A 23,320-nucleotide genomic window follows, 5' to 3' on the forward strand; every position below is an offset into this window, starting at 1 on the left:
TAGCACAGCATTTGATGTTGTAAATAGAGAAGATGTTATGGAGGAAATTAACTGACCTCGATATGGAACCCAGATTGCTTGCATTTATAAAAGTACTTTACACAAACACCTACCTGAAAGTGCAATTTGGGGTGCAAGCAGCCATGACAAACAGCGATAAGAAACATATAAAGGGGTCAGACAAGGGTGTATATTTGCACCAATATGTAAATGATCTACTTGAATAGTTGAAGGACTCAGAGGTACATATGCCTAAGATACTTAAAACACACTTTAACATCTTTTTATATGCTGATGATATGATTTTATTTTCATATTCACAAGTTAGGTTGCATAGATTGCTGAAAAGAACTATTCAGCACTGGAACTCTCTGCCCCGGAGTGTAGTTGAGGCTCCTTTGGAGGCTTTTAAGCAGAGGCTGGATGGCCATCTGTCGGGGGGGGGGTGCTTTGAATGTCATCTTCCTGCTTCTTGGCAGGGGGTTGGACTGGATGGCCTGTGAGATCTCTTCCAGCTCTATGATTCTATGATTTAAATCTTATTGTCATAGCAACTCCCTAATTATTAATATCTAAGTCAAAGATATTTTGGCAAATGACATCATAGACACAGATGGCTTCTGGACAGTGAACCAATAGAGGAAGTTTTCACTTTTACGTACCTAGGAGTAATTTTTTCTGAGACTGATTCCTGGCTCCTACATCATCAAAGGAGCTCAGCTAGAATGAGAGTATGTGCAAATCTACTGTTTAAATTAACAAATCATAGCCAACCAGGATCTTTAGACCCACTTCTTAAAGTATATACAGCCAAGTTTACCCCCATGCTCTTATACAGAGTGGAAGGTTGGGGCCTTAACCAGCTGCCATTATTAGAGCAATCTCAATCACAGCACCTACAGTATGTACCTTTCTGGGAGTGGACAAAAGGACCCCAGCTGTCACAGTAAGACCAGAAGTGGAAGTATATACACTTTATGGTTTATCCAAAATTAGAGCATACAACTACTGGGTTGAATCAAATGCCATGGCAAATGACAGACTACCAAAACTGTGCCTGCCTGTTAGAGCAGACAAAAAATCAATATCAGGCTTTAGCACAGCTGGCTAATCACCAGCAGCAATAGATTTCTACTGACCAAAAGGTTGGCAGTTTGAAGCCCGGGTTGGGGTGAGCACCCGACCTTTAGCCCAGCTCACTGTCTATCTAGACAGTTCGAAAACAGTTGTGAGCTCTGAGTAGAGAAATTAGGCACTGCTTGAGCGGGGAGGTATTTTACGGTACCATAAAAGGAAATACAGTAGAGTCTCACTTATCCAACATAAAGGGGCTGGCAGAACGTTGGATAAGCGAATATGTTGGATAATAAGAAGGGATTAAGGAAAAGCATATTAAACATCAAATTAAATTCTGATTTTACAAATTAAGTACCAAAACATCATGTTTTACAACAAATTTGACAGAAAAAGCAGTTCAATATGCAGTAATGTTATGCTATAATTACTGTATTTATGAATTTAGCACCAAAATATCATGAAATATTGAAAACATTGACTACAGAAATGGCTTGGATAATCCAGAAACTTGGATAAGCGAGGCTTGGATAAGTGAGACTCTGCTGTACCAGAAATGTCACTGATCAAAGAACCAGAGGAAAGTTTATGATCAAGGGCTTGTCATCATAACGAATGGAGCAACAGCATCCCCTGTGGCTGGAATGGAGCACAACCTCCAGGACGCTGAAGTTGGAAAAATGCCAACATATACCTCTATCTGTTGTCTGTCCTGTATGTCTAACGGCATTGCATGTTTGCCATATATATGTTGTGTGATCTGCCCTGAGTCCCCTTTAGAGTGAGAAGGGTGGAATATAAATGCTACAAATAAATAATATCAGACCTCTTGGCTTGTTCAATTGTGGACTTCCTATCCTATATCCAAATCTAGAAGAACTAGATCCAAAAATTGTTACACAACAAATACTGGATATTGAAGCTCAGAAAGACCTTGCGACCCTCAGTAAAGCTTAGTCATTTTAAACATACTTTTCAAACAGCCCAATATCTAAAGACATAAATGCCTAAACACCTCAGGAGAGTATTTACCAGAACTAGATTTGAACAGCTGGACACAATGGTGAAACAATTTACCTGCCCCCACTCTAAACTTTAGACTTAGGGTCGCCCTAAGCCTGAAATGATTTAAAATCACACAACAACAATCCTAATTAACTTAACTGTCTTATCAGCCAAAAGAAGGCCCACACTTCCCATTGGAATTCTGATAAGTTGACGTTGATCAAAATTGTTCTTCATTTTAAATATTGTATTGTTCTTTCATGTTATTTTGCACTACAAATAAGATATGTAAAGTGTGCTTAAGGTTTTTTCAAACTATAGTCCCACCCAACCAACAATCTGAGGGATTGTGAACTGGCCCTTGGCTTTAAAAGTTTGAGGACTCCTGCTTAAAGCCAATCACAGTGAAATTTTAGAGGGATAACATTGTTGATATAACGGAGACAAATAAATATACAGCATACCTTCAGTATCTGTTGGGGTTTGATTCCAGTACCCTTCACATACCAAAATCCATGGATTCTCAAGTCCCATTATATACAATGGTATTGATAAAATGGTGTCCACTTTCTAAAATGATGACTATATGAGTTTTTTAAAATTTCCCTCTCCCGCCCCCCTCAAATATTTTCAAGCTGTTTTTGGTTTGAAATGTGAATGTAGAACCCATTGGTTTGGAGGGCTGTCTGTACAATATGATTTTTGTTTGTCAGTAACTTAGTGCATCTTGTAATCTTTGTATTTTTATTTACATTTTAAAGTGTTTCCACATGCCACAAACTAAATACATTGAAAGTAATAGAATTATTAAAAATTATATTACAGGTAGTTAGGATTGAATAAAATAGCCTGAGTTTTCAAGAATTTCAAATTGTAGGTGGTGAAATTGTTGTAGCATTGCTGTAAGATGTGTTTTTAATTGTCTAACTGTGGAAGAAAATCTAATCAATTTTTACAGCCTTGTAATCCTGTGGCAAACAGGAATGATCCTTCCATCTCTCCTGTATGCTGCCTTCTATGTTTAGCCAGCTTTAATTGAGCATGCAAAATTAGTCAGTCTTCCACACAGTGTTTGAGTTAAGTTGCATTTGTTATACACTGCAGCAGAAGCACAAATTTGTGCAATATTACTAAACTGCCAACAGGGGGAGCATATTAATTTCTCTTTCTATTATCTGAAGCAAAAAAGCTAACTTGAACATGTTTTGTCAAAAAATTGTTAGAATAATAAGTACTGAAGTTGCTTGTGTGCCTGGTGATTGGTGTGGCCCTAGTTAGCTCTTGGCCAGATTTCAAACAAAAATTGTACCTAGCATTTTGAAAGTTATTCAACTGCATCTCTTTCATTTCCCTTCTTAATACTTTTAGGGCCCTTCCACACTGCCATATAACCCAGAATATCAAGGCAGAAAATCCCACAAGATCTGCTTTGAGCTGGGTTATCTGAGTCCACACTGCCATATATTCCAGTTCAAAGCAGAAAATACGGGATTTTATTCAGCTGTGTGGAAGGGGACTTAGTCATCCTGTGAGCTTTTAGAAATGTTAAAGTTTCAAATATTTCCATATCATTTTGTATAATTGTCACAGTTTAGTGGTCTTTTGGTGTGTGATTGAAAGAAAGAGTGTGTGTTTATGGCTTTTTCATGATTGATTTATCAATTATCATTTTCTCTCCCAGTATGTGTATGGTTTCACCACATTTCTTTCGTTATGTGATCAGTCCTTAAAGTACATCCCACATTTTCAGTAGCCTGTCCCATGTTCCCCCACCTTCATTCATCCCCTTCATTAACCTTCCTGCATCAGTGAACGCATGTCTTATTGTCCTCATGGTATCCAGATGTGAAGGCATTCTTAAAATTAATCTCTGTTTATGTTTGGTCACCATTCAATGATTTTATGTCCTTTGAAATCTGCTTTAATGTGAGTTCTCTTGGTACAGTGGCCTTCATGCGTATAATTCTTATTTTAAGTGACAACTTGGACCACAATGCAGATCAGCGCATTGCTTTGTGTGACACTAAAATAGTTTGCCATCCGGTCTTGTCAGCCTCAATTAAGACACAGTTCTCAGTAACCGAAAGAGTTAATGTTTTTGCATAGTAGCCTCAGTTAGGCATATTTGTCTCCAGTTAACATTTTCTTCCATTGTTTTTCAGTTAGTTATGCAGGTTTTCCTCTGAAGAGATGTGCTGAATATATAAATCATCCAAAAAGATTCTTGGGGGCAAAAATTAGATGTGTGGACCTTATGTGTCGTGTTAATTGTGCACAACAGGCTAACATATTTCTTTGCATCAATGGTGACAAAGTGAAAGACAAAGCCTTAGTTAGACTTTTGAGTGAAGTAACAAATGGAGGCTGACATTGTATTAGTAATGTAGTAGTATGTAAAGTTTTGTTTATCATGACAGTTCATGTTAACACAGAGAATCCAAAACTATAGACTGCTATGTTGATCTCATATCAGCAAATCACTTCTAGTAGTTTTCATCTGTACTGGAAGGCTAATAAATCTAAATTGCCTTCTCAATATTTTGATGTTTCTGTGGCCAAGATCCCGAACTTCCCCCACCCTAGTAATTACTCTTGAGGGTTTCAGCTAGATTGAGAGGGAACAGAAAAATCTGAGGTACATAGCAGATGATATGTTTGTCATTGCTAATAGGTCCTTGGTTTGATCCTGTGGGGCCTGGCTCTACATTAGCATTGATTCTGTTACAAACCAAGGCGGAAAGGAACTTAGATGTAACTTTTCTGCAAAACTCAGGCCCCTTCTACACTGTCGTATACAATCCAGATTATCTGATTTGAACTGGATTATCTGGCAGTATAAACTCATATAATCCAGTTAAAAGCAGATAATGTGGATTGCCTGCTTTGATAATCTGAATTATATGGCAGTGTAGAAGGGGCCTAAGAATCTGAGTTTTACTAAATACAAATATAGAATTATATAGATGACATTTGCTATGCAATTTGAATAGATACTACTTCCCTTGGATCTCATTTCTGGCTTCCTGAGGATTGAATGAAGTGCCCTCACAGAAAGCCTGTGAAAAATGGAAACCTGTAATATGTGCACAAACGTTTTCATGCGCAAAATTTAAAATACTATGTATAAGATTTCCTTCAGACTATATGTAAGGGGCATATGAAACATAAATGAAGTTTGTGTTTAGACCTCAGTTCCATCTCCAAGATCTCTCTCTCTCTCTCTCTCTCTCTATATATATATATCTCTCTCTCTCTCTCTCTATATATATATATATATGTAAACAAAGGTATTTCAAATTCCAAAATAAATAAATAAATCCGAATAACTTCTAGTTCCAAGCGTTTTGGATAAGGGATGCTCAACCACCTTCTTTTCCAACTCTTTTCTTACAACCTCATCTGCTTAAAATATTTTTTTCCAGACTGTATTCCTTCTCCCAGCAAAATCTTTTCACTACAATCTAAATTAAAGAGTTATAGGCATAATGATAATAACGTTAAGGTTGGTCACAGCAATGAAATGTTGCATCATTCCTTTGGGAGTTTTACTTCGCTGTATACTGGTTTTGTCTGGATAGGACTGGTTGCTATTATAAGTTGGGGGGAAAATTAAAATGGTTTTATAGTAATTAAGTATGTTCCTAAACTGAAAACACAAAGCTGTCCACAATAAGGATTAAAACAACCTTCCTAAAAATAACATATTCTCCACAGAGTTGTAGAAGTCTCATTTAGTTAGACCTTGCTGAACTGAGTATATCTCAGTAATTAGTGATATTTATCATCTCTTTTGAATTACATATCTATGTTTATATATTAAATATTGGAAAAGCTTATTTTAAACTATTGGGAAGCAGAAGTAGTTCTTCAAGTAGTTGTTCAAAATGGCAGAAAAAATGATATAAACACTCTGGAGTATAAAATGGGAACAATGCATGATATGACCATGTAAGTGTCCTATAGTATAGTCAGTTGTTTTCAAAGTGGATAAATCTTATTTAATCACAATTTGTGAATCCAAGCTGACATGGTGAAAACACTTCAGAGGTTATTTCTGTATTGTCATATCTCATAAGGGAAAATGTGGTTAATTATAAAAACCAATGTCACATGACCTGGGTTTTGTTTTAGGAATTGTTCTTGCCTGTTGTTTTGGAGCTTGAAAACCTTAATGTGTGGGCTACAGTCTAGGGAAAGGTCTGGTTGACTAATCTGTGTTACTTGGGAAATGTTATAGGAATGAACCAGTGAAACAATGCATTTGGGAAGATAAGCTGCTAGTTGTTAAGTAGAGGCACAACCCTTGATTATAACCCCCCAACATCTTTTATATTTGGGCACATTGCTAAGCCTTTTAATTAGTTAAATCTGCTCCTATAATCAAAAGCTATCTGCACACTCCACTGTGCTGTGACGATTTCAAAGATTTAAGTGATTAACTTGGCAAGAGCTGTGGGTGGCTAATTGGATAAGCTTTAATCTTCACACTGCCAAAATGAAACAGAGGAAGATCAGACGAAGGAGGAAGTTGGGTTTGGTTGGATGGGAAGGGAACTACCAGACATGTCAAAAAGATTTTTTAAAATACTTTTCATAACTAACACTGGAAGCCATACTTGGGTCTATGAGTGTGTGTGTGTGTGTGTGCTTATTTATATTTATAGTGAACTCTTCTCTGGTTTTTGAAACAGAAAAAGCAATATCTCATTTGAGAAATACTAAATGTAAATATTGGAGCATGGGATTCAACTACAACAATGTTTCTTGGGGAGATTATTTTAGAAATTTCCTCCATTAAAATTTGTAATTTGCATTTTTGTGGGCCATCATTATTCTGTGTTTATCTCCTGAGGCAGATTGCCATAATTTCAATAATACAGATTAGTCTTTTGGGAGCTTTTAAAGTAAAGATAGAACTGGATAAAGCAAAAACTGAAATGGCATTCAGAACACTGCTGTCATTGCAAGACTGCCCTTGTTAATAGCTGATTACCTTAACATGTACATAATAATTTCGACTTCAATATATATTTCCTGTTTTGTGTGAAACCTGGATATTAGTGTTCAATTTCTGTTGCTGATTTGTAAAGAGAACTCCCAAATAGTTATGAGTTCAAAAGAGTTACTGTCTACTGCAGATAAAAAACAAAGAAAAGCAGCACTATGGCATTTTAAAGTTTGATTCATTTATTGTAGTATGAATTTCAAAATCAGCTCTTCGTCATTAGTCTGCAAAACTTGTAGAGCAGGGGTCCTCAAACTTTTAAAGCAGAGGGCCGGTCCACAATCCTTCAGACTGTGGAGGGGCCGAATTATCATTTGGAAAAAAACCCCGAACAAATTCCTGTGCACACTGCACATGTCTTATTTGTAATGCAAAACAACAACAACAATGAAAGAACAATACAATGTTTAAAAATGAAAACAATTGTAACCAACATAAACCTATCAGGATTTCAATGTGAAGTATGGGCCTGCTTCTGGCCAATGAGATAGTCAAGTTAAGTAGGATTGTTGTTCTTGTGTGCCTTCAAGTCATTTCAGACTTTGGGCGAGCATAAGTCTAAAATTATTTATTTATTCATTTACTACATTTATTTATTACATTTATATCCCGCCCTTCTCACCCCGAAGGGGACTCAGAGAAGCTGCATGTACATACAATATATTATTGCTATATTATTAGCATAGCACAATATTAGCATTATATATTACTATATTGAACTATACCACTATATTGCAATATATGTAATATATAATGTATAATTAATATTATTATATGGTATTATTAGTATTATATTGTATAACATTATAATATTACTATCAATATTATATGTATATACAATATATTATATTATTAAAAATGATATAAAATATTACATTATAAATCTGAGGGCCTTAGTTTGGGGACCCCTGTTGTAGAGCCTTATGAGAATTACACTGGTAGCTTAACATTTGAAGACCAAGTCTACTTCCTCATATTCATTCTCCAGGTTTCCATGGTGCTACAAAATCATTTTTCATACAGATTAACATGCTTATGTTTTGCCTGAATAATCTGTGTTAGTCTAAAAATGTACTGGTCTATTCCAACTAATTGGTGTATATAACATATTCATTGTTTTGTTTTGGGGTTGAAAAATAAATGGCTGGCCGAGGAAACACTGAGTGAGATCAGAAGATTGTATGGAGATACAATTTATCTTGATCTGACAATAACATATGGTTCAAGGCATTCTGAAGTTTTGTGTTCATGTACTGTTTAACCGCTCTCTTGAGCAGATTTCTCACAGGTGGGGTCTGATGCAAGCACTAGGAGTCAGAGCCGGGTGCAAAAAATATGCATAGGATTCAAGAAGGCTGAATTCAAGAATGGGTTTTGAGTGTTAGAACTCAAGTGAGCTCATAGTTCTTGCACACACAAATCCACTCTTAATTACCCCAACCTTTTAGCATTTTTCCCTATCTATACCTCCAATATAGAAAATAAGCATTCTGTTGCTTATTGTATGTTATGAGTCTTCCTGGATGCCTAATTCTTCCAGAGATTTTGGAGGTTGCTGGTTTTCAGATACACTAGACTCCAAAAACCAGTATAGATGCTTTACTCCCTTCATCTTTGGGTATAATAGCAATGATATTATTTGTACATGTTTTAGGTCTAGCCTAATGGCAGGAGGTGTCAAGCAAAATATAACAAATCCATGGCTTGTGGAGGAGCCTGAGGAAACAAGGGGGCTTGGCTTTCATGAAATCCAACAGCAGCAAAAAAGAATAATAGAAGGTAAGTGTTCACCCTTTGTTACAGCCTCATGTCTCATACTTCCAGTGTTGACTGCGAGTTTCTAGAGGTTTAAAAAAACAAAACAAACATTAAGCCATTTCTTCCCTAAACATGTCCCAAAGGGGCATGTTTATCTGTTGCAATGTTGTGTGAAATCAAAAAGATAACTTATTATAGCATGATGCTGATTCTCTGCTATTGAAATAGCATGATAATAATTCCCTGACATTGAAATCTATCATCCTTCATGTATACACATGACACATTCTGGACCCATGGAAGACATTGACCTAGCCCCGTTTCACTGTGTGTGTACATGTATGTGTACACACAGGGAAAGAGATACAGGTAAAATTCTGGGAACACTTCAGACACCATGAATGCCTATGCTATAATGAATTTTACTCTTGAAGGTTTCCACAAAACACTTTCTTTTCATGAGTTCAATTTATTTTTTTCCTGGTTATTCAAGATACTTCAGATATATGTTTGTTTTGATTCCAGTGGAGTTTATTTCCTGACATTCATACTCTTCAAATTTTTACTGCTCCCCTAGATCTGTGTGTTAAAAATTGGGAAAGTTACTTTATGGACTATAGCACCCATAGCCCTTCAAGCGAGTGCTTATGCTAACCAGGAGACTCAAAAAGCAACTCAAAAAGTAACTTTCTCAAGCTCTGCATCTTGTTCTCTCTTACCTGAAATCGTAGTCTATACTTATCCAGGAATGGTGACACTTGGTCTGTTAAACTAGACCTTCAATGCAAAATTTGCCGTAACAAAAATGATAGTTTTGCTTTTTGCTGTAGCTTGAAAATGGGGCTGTCAAGCCACTGACTGGGAGGCAGAAATATATGGCTAGTGGACAAAAATTCATATCCTATTCTATCCCCTCGGAGCCCCGGTGGCGAAGTGAGTTAAAGCGCTGAGCTGCTGAACTTGCAGACCGAAAGGTCCCAGGTTCAAATCCCGGGAGCGGAGTGAGCGCCTGCTGTTAGCTCCAGGTTCTGCCAACCTAGCAGTTCGAAAACATACCAATGTGAGTAGATCAATAGGTACCGCTCCGGCGGGAAGGTAACGGCGCTCCATTCAGTCATGCCGGCCACATGACCTTGGAGGTGTCTACGGACAATGTCGGCTCTTCGGCCTAGAGATGGAGATGAGCACCAATCCCCAGAGTCAGACATGACTGGACTTAACATCAGGGGAAACTTTACCTTTACTTATTCTATCCCCTATCATAAGGCTCCTTTTTCTATCTAATCCTTCCTTTCTCCTCTTGTGTTACTGTTGTTTACCAGGCTGTGCACTCTTTAACTTATCCCACTTTTATGTCTCTGGTTTAAAAAAACCCTTTCCCTTAAAGTAGGTGTTTTCATTTAGGAAAATGCCTTTGGGTTTCTTTCACATTTTGGAAATGATCTATTTACCATCTGTCATGCCAGACATGCCATTTTATGTGAAAGGATGTATTTGAATCTTTACTATCTTAAAACCAGCTTTCTCCATAAATATTTTATGTTGCTTCAGAGCTTGTCTAAAAACCTCATGGTGCATTTCCAAACTGTCATTTGTGCTGCTAGTAGGGAGTGATAACTGTGTGGTAAAAGACATTAGCAAGGAGACATATTGAGCTATCAGTCAGTCTGCTTTGCTTCAACAGCAATTGGCACATGATTATTTCCTCTTGGATTTATGAATTTCGTTCTTTTTACTCCCCCCCCCCCCTTTTTTTTTTGGAAACGCCATTCACATGAACTGCTTTAATAACTTTGGGGAAGAAAAGCAATAGCCCTGCATTTTTTTGGCTAAGAAAGGTTCTGTACAAAAAAAGATTTGTGTACAATTGATGTGTAATTCAGTGCCATTTGGGAACCAAGGGTGTGGTAATGCTCTTGTACTCTGCAATAAGGAGTATTTTGTGAAGCAAGAGAGAGACTTGTATTGTTGCTAAGCTTGCTATAGCTCTCTTTGCCAAGAGCTGGATTATTTCTCTTATGAACACTACATTTGCACGCAACTTGAGAAACTCTTTGGATTCCTTAGTGCTTGCATCACCTTTGTGTTTCTCAATCATGTTAAACCTTTCTTAGAAAACCAAGTAGGCTTAATCGGGATGGTATGAGTGTGTCACAAAAACCAGTTCTCTTATTATTGAGAACCACCTGCACATCCAGTTCCTGAAAGGTTTGGGATGCTGGCTTAACTTCAGAAGTTACTCAGCGCTGTAATTTACCCTGACTATTTTGGATTCATTGTCTTGCCTTTGTTGGGGTGCCCCCGGGTCAGAACAACTTAACAATTTGAATGCGGATGTTTAAGGTTTTGCATGTATGGTTTACAGATCTATAAATACATAACAGTAAATCTGAATTTTAATTTATTGAATTTGTTTACATTTGTTTGTTTGTTTGTTTCATTGCAGAGCAAGATGCTGGCCTCGATGCTCTCTCTTCAATTCTATCACGGCAAAAACAAATGGGACAGGAAATCGGGAATGAATTAGAGGAACAGAATGGTAAGGAGAGTAGGCAAAATAATGTTGAGAATATAATGATATGATGCTATTGTTAATTTTATGTATATCTATCCCCAAAAGAGGAGCTCAAGTTCACTACAAATGAAAACAAATCCAAGATAGTTCAAACATAAAAATGACATTTAAACAGAAATGTATTATCAGTAATATTAAAATAATTTAAAACATAAAATGAGAAACAATTGAAAACAGCAGTAATATGTTAAAGCTACCAGTAATGCTTGTGAAAATGAAGTGGCTAAAAGGCCTCCTGAGGATCTTTGAGCCTGGACAGACCATTAAGGGGAAATAACAGTTTACCAGTTGACCTGGGCCTGAGCCATATAGGGTTTTATAAGTCACAATCAGCACTTTGAATTTTCATGAAAACAAACTAGTATCCAATCGAGTATTGGGAATTGAGTTTGCTCTACAAAAGTTGGAAGTACATAGTCAATGTCATCCTTTGGGAGATATGCTGTTTAAACTAGAAGAAGGTGCAAATTTCAAAAAGCTTTAGTTTTTCTTTATCTCTCATTTCATTTCTGTCAGTATAGGAATTCTTAAAGAGAATGTCTCTTAATGATGATAATGATAAAAGTCAGATTTAAGCCGCTCCATTTTAATAGAGATACTGTGGAAATTAATCAGTTTTTTTAAGTCATAAAGTTCATTGGCAAAGAGGGACACCATCAAGGGATAGAGTTGCCCTAGGGATTCAGGACAGCATTGGGATTCCTCCTGCAACCTCACAGTTACCTCCAGGTTGTAACTGGAAGCTCCCTGTCCCCTTGGACACCAATTGGCCTTGGAGGGCCCCCTAAGCTTTCAGAATGGGTTGCAGGCATGGAGAAGTGGGGCCAGAATACCAGGAGTTACTGGTTATCTCTGTCTGCAGTGGCTGAAAAAACACATGCTGGAATAATTAGAGGTTATGCCAGCATATTTCACTAATACGATTTGGCCACATTTTTTGTCAGAAAATCTCTGCTCTTCCTACTCTTCTGGCCATTATTTGAAAAGTAAGTGCACCACACTGGTGAGGTTTATCATGGGAGAAGGAGAAAGGAAGACCAGATGCAAAGCTTTTATTAGAAGTGTGGAAATTATACCTATGCCTTTGTTGGGATCTTCCTCCAACAATAGGAATTACAGAAACATGATTTATTTGCTGCAGAAACTATGGTACATTTCTAGGATATACATCAATTAAGGAGGCAGTTAGGTAGGGCAGGCAATATGTGCATTGACTAGCTGGTTTGTGCATTTGCCCTTCTCAGAGAAACTTTACTTAGGAAGAAGATATCTGTGCCTTCAAGTTACTTTTCAACTTATGGTGACCCTATGAATTTCAGACTTTGCTTAGTCAAGAAATACAAAGATATTACTTTGGCAGTTCATTCCTCAAAAATATAGCCCATATCATCTGGTATACTACATGCTCTTGGTTTCCCAGGAGTAGTGACCAATAGGTGTCAGCACAGGACAGCAAGTGGTCCATTTCTAAGCTGTCCTCTGTCTCTGCCTGAAGGGGGCACCAAAGCCCTTCTAAGACAGAGAAGATCTCTTTCATCCTCTCGCTTCTTCTGCAGTACAGGGAATTCTGTAATACCCTCTTCTAGCTTCTATCATAATTCAGCAGGGCTTGTAAATTATTAAAAGTAATTGATTGCAGTTACAAATCCACTCCATGTAGTTACTTTAAAGATACCACATTAAAAATGTAACCTTTTAAAAGAAACCAGATTCAACATGAAAAGATTATCTAATGGAGGGTAAACTTCTAAAATTGACAAATGAACAAAAAGAAGATATGAATAAACCAAGGAGCCCTCGGTGGCATAGTGGATTAAAGCCTTGTGACTTGAAGGTTGGGTTGCTGACCTGAAGGCTGCCAGGTTCGAATCCCACCCGGGGAGAGCGCGGATGAGCTCCCTCTATCAGCTCCAGCTCCATGCAGGGACATGAGAGAAGCCACAAGGATGGTAAAAACATCAAAAACATCCGGGCGTCCCCTGGGCAACATCCTTGCAGACGGCCAATTCTCTCACACCAGAAGCAACTCAGGTTGCTCCTGACACGAAAAAAACCCCAATTACAATTGAAGAAATTACCAAAGCAAAAGCAAATAAATCCCCAGGACCAGACAGATTATCAGTGATTTATTGTAAGAAATTTAAAAATGAACTAATAAGGCCAATGCAGAAGTTATTTAACTCAATTCTAGAAGCAGGTAAAATGGGAAATGGGAAACACATGGTAAATGGCCATCATTACACTTATACCAAAAGGACAAGAATTGACAGATCCAAGTAACTATAGATCAATATCCCTATTAAATAATGATTATAAAATATTTACAGCAATTCTAGCAGAAAAACTCAAAAAAATTCTAGATAAATTCATACAAGATCAGGGAGGCCTTTTTCCTAAAAGACATGTTCAGGACAACCTGAGAGTGGTTTTGGACATGATTGAATATCTGTAGAAACATAATGAAAGAAAAGCAGCACTCATGTTCATAGATGCAGAAAAAGCATTTGATAATTATTTGCAACTCTAGAAAAATGGCATTTGGAATTAACATAATAAAATGGATTAGAGCAATTTACAAAACACAAACCTCAAAAATTTTAGTGATTGGAGAATTGTCTAAAGCAGGGGTCCCCAAACTAAGGCCCGGGGGCCGGATGCGGCCCTCCAAGGTCATTTACCTGGCCCCCGCCCTCAGTTTTATAATATAATATATTGTATAAACATATAATATTGATAATAATATTATAATGTAATACAATATAACACTAATAATAATACCATATAATAATATTTATTATATGTTCTATATTACATATAATATTACTAATAATATTACAGTATAGTGGTATAGTTCAATATAGTAATATTTAATGCTAATATTGTGCTATGCTAATAATATAATATATTGTATGTATGTACATATAATTTGTAAGCCACTCTGAGTCCCCTTTGGGGTGAGAAGGGTGTGATACAAATGTAGTAAATAAATGCAGTAAATAAATAAATAATAAATAAATAAATTTTAGACTTAGGCTCGCCCAAAGTCTGAAATGACTTGAAGGCACACAACAACAACAAAAACAACAACAACAACAACAACAACAACAATCCTAATTAACTTGACTATCTCATTGGCCAGAAGCAGGACCACACTTCCCATTGAAATCCTGATCAATGTATGTTGGTTAAAATTGTTTTTATTTTAAAATATTGTATTGTTCTTTCATTTTTCTTGTTGTTGTTGTTGTTGTTTTTGCACTACAAATAAGACATGTGCAGTGTGCATTGGAATTGGTTTTTTTTTTTTTTTCAAATGATAATCCGGCACCTCAACAGTCTGAAGGATTGTGGACCAGCCCTCGGCTTAAAAAGTTTGGGGACCCCTGGTCTAAAGAATGTAAAATACAAAAGGGCACAAGGCAAGTATGCCTACTGTCCCAGTAGTTATTCATCCTGGTATTTGAATAATTGTTAAGGAAGATAAGAGAGGAGACAAAAAATCAAAGCGCTGAAAATTAAGAATGAAACATTCCAACTGAGAGCATTTGCAGATGATCTTGTTACTATAATAGAAGACTCAACAGAAAACATAGAGAATTTACTACATACATTAGAAGAATTTGGAAAAATAGCAGGTTTTAAAATAAACAAAAAACCAAAAGTCTTTACAAAAAAAATTAACAGAAGAAAAGAAATGAAAGCTAAAACAAATATCAGGATTACAAACTAAAAAAAGTAAAATACTTGGGAATAACACTCTCAAATAAGAATACAACACTATTTTAAGACAATTATGAAAACACATTGAAATAAATAAAATCAGATTTATAAACATGGAGCACATTAAAGTTGTCACTATTTGGAAGAATATCTTCTATCAGAATGAATATACTACCAAAAATGTTATTTCTTTTTCAGAACATTCCAATTATAATAAACTACCCACCTTTTAAACGATTGAAAAAAGACTTAACTAAATACATAGGGCAAGGTGGGAAGCCTAGAATTATAACCAAGATTATGCAGGATGAAAAGCAAAGGGAAGGATTGGGGTTACCAGAAATTGTACTTCGAAGCATGCATACTAGTTTGGATGAAATATTAACTAACCTTAGGAAATGAGAGACTGTTAAAATGAGAAGGGCATGATTTATTTTTTGGACGGCATGCCTGTATATGGTATCAAACAGCAAAAGTACACGCAAGCTTTAATCACCATTTTATAAGATGAGCCATACTAAGGATTTGGAACAAGTACAATATTTAACTGTGTCCAAAAATCCCATTATCTATTTCAACAGAAGAAGCTTTTTACAAGTTAGATAAGAAAGGAGAGCACTGGATTACATACAAAGATTTAATAATACATGAAAAATACATATTTAAAACTCAAGAAGAACTGAAGGATGCAGGACCTCACCTACAGTGGCACAGATATAGGCAACTGAAATAAAGATTTGCACTACACAGTAAAAAATATCTCCTGAATACGATAATTGCATTCATAGATGCCTCCCCCAACTTCTGTGCAAAGCTGCTTATAATGGGTGGACTGAATCAAAATTGAGCATTTAAAGTACTTTTTAAAAAAGCTTCAGTGTTAAATAGCGCTCTGCAACAATTTGGAATTCCTCACTTTAAATATTGCATTTATAATACAGTTTATATGTTTTCATTCCATTCTATCAAAAGAAGTGATGATTCAATTAGACCTAAAACATCCAATTATGTCACAATTATGTGCATCAAATTTCATTTTTGTGTTAAATTGTGCGGCAGTTACTTTGAAAGTAGTTATTATCCCCCAGAAACTTCTTTTTTGTGGCTGAGAGATTCAAAAGACCAATTGGAATATGAAAAGGAACTGTGTACTAATGAAGAACACCTTATTGGAAAAATATATAAAGTATTACTGAAGCTGGAAATGGAAACAGAACTGATAAAGGATTATATGATTAAATGGGCACAAAATTTCAGGCACAACATAGAACTAGATAAATGGGGGAAAACATGGGCTATTGTCTTAAAGCAAATGTAATGCTATGATCTTAGAGAATATAAAATGATGAACAGGTGGTACCTGACATCAGCAAAACTAGCTAAAATGTATAAGAGAAGAAACAACAACAAATGCTGGAAATGTAAAGAACAGGAAGTTCTTAAAGAACAGGAAGTATTTAAATGATGTGATTGTCCTTCTCCACCTCTTGGAAAGGACACATTCCTGCAGTTGTGAAAGTAACTTTAAAGATTAAAGACTACAAAAATGTTCATTAGTTTCAGTTGTAAAGGAGTCAGACATTACTAGAAGAAAGAATTGGTTATAAGATACTTGTTCTTTGTAACATTTTGCCACCTCCTCCATTTGTCTGCAGTCAGTTTGTCTTTTCCCAGCAGATAAACAGCTCCTCAGTTCCCTTTTGTGAGATTGTATAGCATATGAATCTTTTAGTATGCTTTACTTGTTCTTTGTAGTAGATCTAAATGTTTTGATCAGAGCTGCTTAATATGAGACCACTTTATTTTGAGCCAAAAGTACAGTGTCACAGTGTGTTCTGCTTAGTAGCACTAAAAGAAAGCCATGGACTGGAGTTGTCCTATTCTTCAGTTCTAGGTCTTTAACATTTCACTCTCTAGGTCAGTGGTTTTCATCCTGTTGGTCCCCAGATGTTTTGGCCGTCAACTCCCAGAAATCCTAACAGCTGGTAAACTGGCTGGGATTTTTGGGAGTTATAGGCCAAAACACCTGGGGACTCACAGGTTGAGAACCACTGCTCTAGGTGAACCTTAGGAAGAACATTGATTTCTAAGGTGCCAGCCTATCTTTAGTCTTTCTTATACCAAATTCCTTTGTGGGGACAGCTTCCCATAGTGCCAGTAGTGTACAACCTTATCTGCCTTGTGAGATGTGTCCCTTAAGTGAAGGGATTAAAACTTTAGCCCACCACTGAAAACAGTGTATGTGTGTGGAGGAGCTCTTCTATGAAGTAAGCTAGTAGAGAAAACACCAGTCATTCTATTCCTTTTCCTCCACATTTGATTTCTATCCTGCCTGTGGATGAAGAGACTTACATTCCCCCTACAGTATGTGGATGGAAAAATGAAAGATATTCTTTCTGTAGCCAGCAGGAGACTAACAGACACAGGATGGAACAACCCTTTTTTTTCTTCCAACTGGCTTCTATGCTGGGCAAATACACCTTTCTTTCTCATAAACAGAACAAAAATAAAAAGGTTTGGAAGATAAGGAAAGAGAGAGTTATTGCTTATTGTCTGGCTAGAATTCCTTGTCATCTGTAGTGACCAAGGAAGTACAAAACTCGGTTTAGAAAGCAAATACAAATTCTTGCCTTAAGATATTAATGGTTTTGATTTAATCTTGCTTAAATTTAACATGTAGAATATGAAGATGCACAACTGATTTGCCCTTCTCAACTATTCTGAGGGGAAGTATTTGAAATTAAACATGAGGGATCCTTCACATATTTGCTCATGGGACCCCATGGGAGAAAATCTATAACTTTTCCAGCCTTTTCATTTCTTATAGTATGGCAGGGCAAAGCTAGAACTTTGAAATACTGCCAGCTGTATGAACTCTGAAAAGATTTGATCCATCTGGTCTCTTGCTTGAGAGTGCTGCTTGAGTTCAGAACACTTGAAGTGGCAATCATTCTTATTTTGGCTCATTTAATGTACCTTTAGTCTTTTAACTGAATAACTTCTTAAGTATTTGTTCCATAGCTTGTTTACACTTTTAAGTACCCAAGATTTTGTTAGTGTTTTTCCGTTTATTACATTCCCTTCACTCAACCTAAGAGTCTTTTCTGGCTTTCTGCAGTATTACTTAAGCCTAACAGAGATATCCACAAAGGTTAACAGGCCTGCCTGTTAACAGTTGCTGGGCTTATTCATTTGTAGCATGACAGAGCAATATCAGCTTTCAAAACAACTTTGTAAAAAGTTGCTATAATCTGCACCTTTACAGGACTTCCACCCATACATTTGGAATCTGTTTTTTGACTCAATAATCTAATTCCAAAATCTTTGGACTCATTTTTAAAAGCACACACAGCCATTGTCAAGGACAGAACGCCACAAGATTCAAAGTAACAGAGTTTATTAGATTACAGAACTCAAAAATGCCCGTAAAACACAAGGGCCAGGCAGTTTTTGCCTTTAGGAGCAAAAAGGGGCAAAAGTAAATGTTCAAAAGATAAACCGGATTAAACCGGAGTTTAATCCGGGTAAAAAACAAACTGCTTGCGTCAGCCTGGGTATAAACGAAACGAAAGCCAAGGAACAAAAGATACAAAGAATGCAACTAATTGGCAGCAGATTCCTCTCTGCTGCCAACACTGTGCTTAGAGTAACTTGCGTCGCTCCCCCACACACACAGCAGACAGGATCTCCAACACGAGTAAAACAGCCAAGGATTGTAGCAGTTGAGTAGACCAGTTCCGTTCCGTAGATCAAAGCCAGAAGCAGACGTTTGTAGTTTTTCCAAGTCCAAGAAGGGGGGAAGACAAGCCGTGGTCAGTTCAGTCCGAGTTCTCAAAGCAGGAGATGGCGTCCGTCAAGAAGACGACGGAGGGTCAAGCTAATAAGAGTAAGCACAGGTTTGCACAAACAAATGCCCACACAATCCCTCCCGCCGTCTGACCCTGGATTCCAATCAACTTACGTCACAGCACAGGAAAGCACACAAGTCTTCAGGGAAGCGTCCCACACACACACGGATCCCAAGCGTTTGCCCAGATTACCTTGCCCAACGCAATTTGCAATTGCTCCCAAGCCCCATTTTATGCCAGTTACAAATCTTCATCACTGTCAGCTGTCCTCCTTAACCCGGGCGTTTCCTCATCACTTTCCTCGTCAGAGCTGGAACACCTCTGACTACGCCCAACAGCATCTCCAGCTGTGGATCCCGTCCCATCCCTCCAGCTAAACCATGGGTCTAATCCTGAAGGTCCCCATTCATCTTCTGTCCCATCATGGCCAGTGGCACCCACTTCCTCCCTTACCCGAGTCCAATCCATCTCATCCTCCTCTGAGCTAACCAGCCCCTCCTCCATTCTCTCCGTAAACCCTTCGAAAGACTCCTCGTCAGAAGGTGCTGCAAATATGTCTCGCAGTCTTTTTCTCTCTCGCTCCTCGAGAGTATCTGACTCTCGAGGAGTCTTACGCCCACGTCTGTCAGTAACAGAGCCATGAGGCTCAATCATAACACTATCCCCTCTCACAAAGGCCTCCTCCCCCGATGGCGGAGAAGTGGCAGTGATACCCTCCGCTATAGCACCACGACGACTAGAGGTATCAAGTTTCAACAGTGAACGATGAAAGACTGGATGGACCTTTAAACTAGACGGTAAACGCAAACGAAACGCAACAGAAGAAATCTTTTTAACGATAGGAAAGGGACCCAAATACCGAGGCGCAAACTTTCCCCCAGCCTGTTTAATATGTTTGGAAGATAACCACACCAAATCCCCTTCTTCCAACTCCTCCCCTGCCTGCCTGTGGCGGTCAGCCTGAGTCTTCTGCGTTGCCTTAGCTTCCAACAGTAAGCGACGGGCAACATCATGCAATGCAGCCATTTCCGAAGAGCGGTACACAGGGTCCGAAGAGACCACATTGGTCGACGGCGCCACACCTCCCCGTGGGTGAAAACCATAAGTTAGCTCAAATGGCGTATGCTGACTAGACGTGTGCACCGCATTGTTGTAAGCAAATTCCGCCACCGGTAACCACTTTACCCAAGCCGTGGGTTGATCTAAACAAAAACAACGCAGATACTGCTCTAAGAGCCCATTAACCCGTTCCGACTGTCCATCCGTTTGCGGATGGAAAGCTGAAGACACGTTTAACTTAGTCCCCAAACACTCATGGAAGTGTTTCCAAAAGCGTGACACAAATTGCGGAGCCCTATCTGAAATAATCACCTCGGGTGCTCCGTGCAAACGATAGATGTGCTTTGTAAATAGTAAGGCCAACGTAGGGGCCGCCGGAATGGTTGAACAAGGAATAAAATGAGCCAGTTTACTAAATAAATCCACCACCACCCAAATACAAGTATAACCCCCAGACTTAGGCAAATCTGAAATAAAATCCATGGAAATGCTTTGCCATGGCCTCTCCGGAACAGGTAAAGACGATAACAACCCTCTAGGGCGCCCAACAGGCGTCTTACTCTGCTGACAAACGGCGCAGCTGTCACAAAAGCGCAGAATGTCTTGCCGCATCTTTGGCCACCAGTAGCTCCTGGTGATAAGCTGTACGGTCTTGAACCTGCCAAAGTGCCCAGCCATGGGTTCGTCATGGTGGGCTCTAATCACCTCCAACCTGAGGGTCCCTACTGGTACGTAAACCTGCCCCCTACGCACCAATACCCCGTCTTGATCCTGGAGATGCGGCAGTATGGTACGGTTACCTGCAGAGAGCAGCATCAGTTGCTCCTGAGTCCACACATCATCCTTCTGAGCCTCAAGGATCTGGTCATGTAACCCAAGCTCATTATCTACAACACACAGAGAGGCAGTAGGCAAGATGGTCTGACATACTACCTGCTCATTGGTCTTAAATTCCGGCTTGCGGGATAAAGCATCGGCCCGCAAGTTTGCCTTCCCCTCCACGAACTGCACCTTGAAGTTAAACCTGGAGAAAAACAAAGCCCAGCGGATTTGACGCTGGTTTAACTTTTTTGCTGTTTGCAAGTGCTCTAAGTTCTTGTGATCAGATCTGACCACGATCTGGTGCCGTGCCCCTTCAAGCCAGTGCCGCCACACCTCAAACGCCACCTTAATCGCCAACAACTCCTTCTCCCATATGGTATAGTTCTGCTCGAAGGGTGTTAGTTGCCGCGAGTAAAATCCACAGGGACGCAAGGTCCCTGAGGAATCCTTCTGAGACAATACAGCCCCCAACGCGTAGCTAGAAGCGTCCGCTTCTACCACGAACGGTCTGACAACATCAGGATGGGTTAGTATGTTGTCCGATTGAAAACTAGACTTTAGTTGTAGAAACGCCTCGTGAGCTTCCCGCCCCCACACAAATGGCTGTTTCTTGCGCAGAAGCTGCGTCAAAGGTACCGTGAGCTTTGCAAAATTCGGAATAAACTCCCGGTAGTAATTAGCGAAACCCAAGAACCTTTGTACATCCTTCTTAGTCTTCAGCTCCTGCCATGAGTTGACGGCGTCAACCTTATGTGGGTCCATTTTAAGTTCCCTACCTGACACTACATGACCTAGGAACTCCACTTCAGGCACATGAAAGACGCACTTGGAAGCCTTGGCGAAAAGCCCATTAGCCCGCAGTCGGTGCAGAACCTGCTTGACATGTTGACGATGTTCTTTCTCGTCCTTAGAAAAAATCAAGATATCATCCAAATAAATCACTAAAAATTGGTCAATTAGGTCCCTGAACACATCGTTCATGAACCTCTGAAATACCGCAGGAGCATTACAAAGCCCAAAAGGCATGACTCGGAACTCGTGGCATCCGAAACACGTGTTAAATGCCGTCTTCCATTCATCCCCTTCCCGTATACGGATTAAGTTATAGGCCCCCCGCAGGTCAAGCTTGGTAAAGACCTTAGCCCCTTGTACCCTTGATAACAGTTCCGAGATTAAAGGGAGCGGGTACCTATCCCGAATGGTGTATTTGTTTAGGATCCGATAGTCACAGACCAGCCTAAGTTCCCCAGTCTTTTTGGCTACAAAGAATACTGGTGCCGCAGTTGGAGAACTAGATGGGCGAATAAACCCCTTGGCTAAATTTTCATCTAGAAACTCCCGCAAAGCTTGCCTTTCTGGTACAGTCAAGGCATACAGCCTCCCTGCTGGCAGTTTCGCACCTTCTGCCAACTTGATGGCGCAATCATATGGCCTGTGCGGTGGTAATTTGTCCGCTTCTCTTTTACAAAATACATCCGAGAACTCCCCATACTCGGCAGGCACTCCCTCCATATCAGAATGAGTAACATTTAGAGTGCAACAGTCCTGCCTCTTTAAGATCACTTTACGTGTTGCCCAATCTACTTGTGGGTTTACTACAGCTAGCCAATCCATCCCCAGGATCACATCATATCTAGGCAAGCTCGTAATATCCCACACAAACGTTCCCGTTACTCCCTGCACCTCCCACGTTACTGCTGAGGTTTCATGGTTAACCACCCCAGTCTCCAGCAGTCTCCCATCTGCTCCTTCCACCCACACGTCGCATGCCTTGCGCACTCTAGGAATGCCATGCTTCTTAGCAAACTCAATATCTACATAGGAGACCGTAGCCCCTGAGTCCAGCAGTGCCAAAGTAGAAACAAGTTCCCTTCCCCCAACAGATAATGTAATGGGTACGAAAACATGCTTCCTCCCCTCAGTTGACTGCTTGAGGAGCCCTAGTGCGTTGGACTCACGTCGCACTAGGGCTGGCCTTTTCCCGAAAGCTGGGAAGGTTTCACATTACAATTTTTGGCAAAATGCCCAGCATTCCCACAGTACAAACACAAGCCCAGCTGCCTCCTACGGCTCTTTTCCTCTGTAGACAGCTTTTTAAAGACCCCAAGCTCCATGGGCTCTTCCCCCATCACCACAGGTGCCCTGGTTACATGCATGGGTGGCGCACACATTGCTTTTGAGTGTTTACGAGCCTCGAACCTTGCGTCTAAACGCAGCACCTTAGCTACTAAGGCGTCCCAGCTTTCAGCCGGCTCCAAGCGTGCTAATTCATCCTGGAGCATATCACTTAACCCGGCAGTAAATAAAAGCATGAATGCATTTTCCCCCCAATCCAGCTGGTGGCGATACAGGTTAAACTTATTTAAGTAATCCAAAACAGTCCCCTTTCCCTGTTTCAACCGATACAGAGCCCACCCAGCGTTCTCCGTGCGGAGAGGATCCCCAAAAGTATCA

General features: G+C 39.2%; 2 protein-coding genes across 7 annotated transcripts in view; one reads left to right on the plus strand and one right to left on the minus strand.

The window, feature by feature from the left end:
• Positions 1-23,320, minus strand: part of ntn1 (netrin 1) — a 328,369-nt gene that overhangs the window by 55,615 nt on the left and 249,434 nt on the right. The window lies entirely within an intron of this gene.
• stx8 (syntaxin 8) overlaps positions 1-23,320 on the plus strand; it is a 107,363-nt gene that overhangs the window by 12,712 nt on the left and 71,331 nt on the right. For all 3 annotated transcript variants that reach the window (XM_062970711.1, XM_016991293.2, XM_003217077.4), the window contains exons 5-6: positions 8,739-8,863; positions 11,289-11,381. In XM_062970711.1, coding sequence (XP_062826781.1) covers positions 8,739-8,863; positions 11,289-11,381 — 218 coding nt within the window. The remainder of the gene's footprint in view (positions 1-8,738; positions 8,864-11,288; positions 11,382-23,320) is intronic.

Source organism: Anolis carolinensis, chromosome 2, assembly GCF_035594765.1.
Source record: "Anolis carolinensis isolate JA03-04 chromosome 2, rAnoCar3.1.pri, whole genome shotgun sequence".
Lineage (NCBI taxonomy): Eukaryota > Metazoa > Chordata > Lepidosauria > Squamata > Dactyloidae > Anolis > Anolis carolinensis.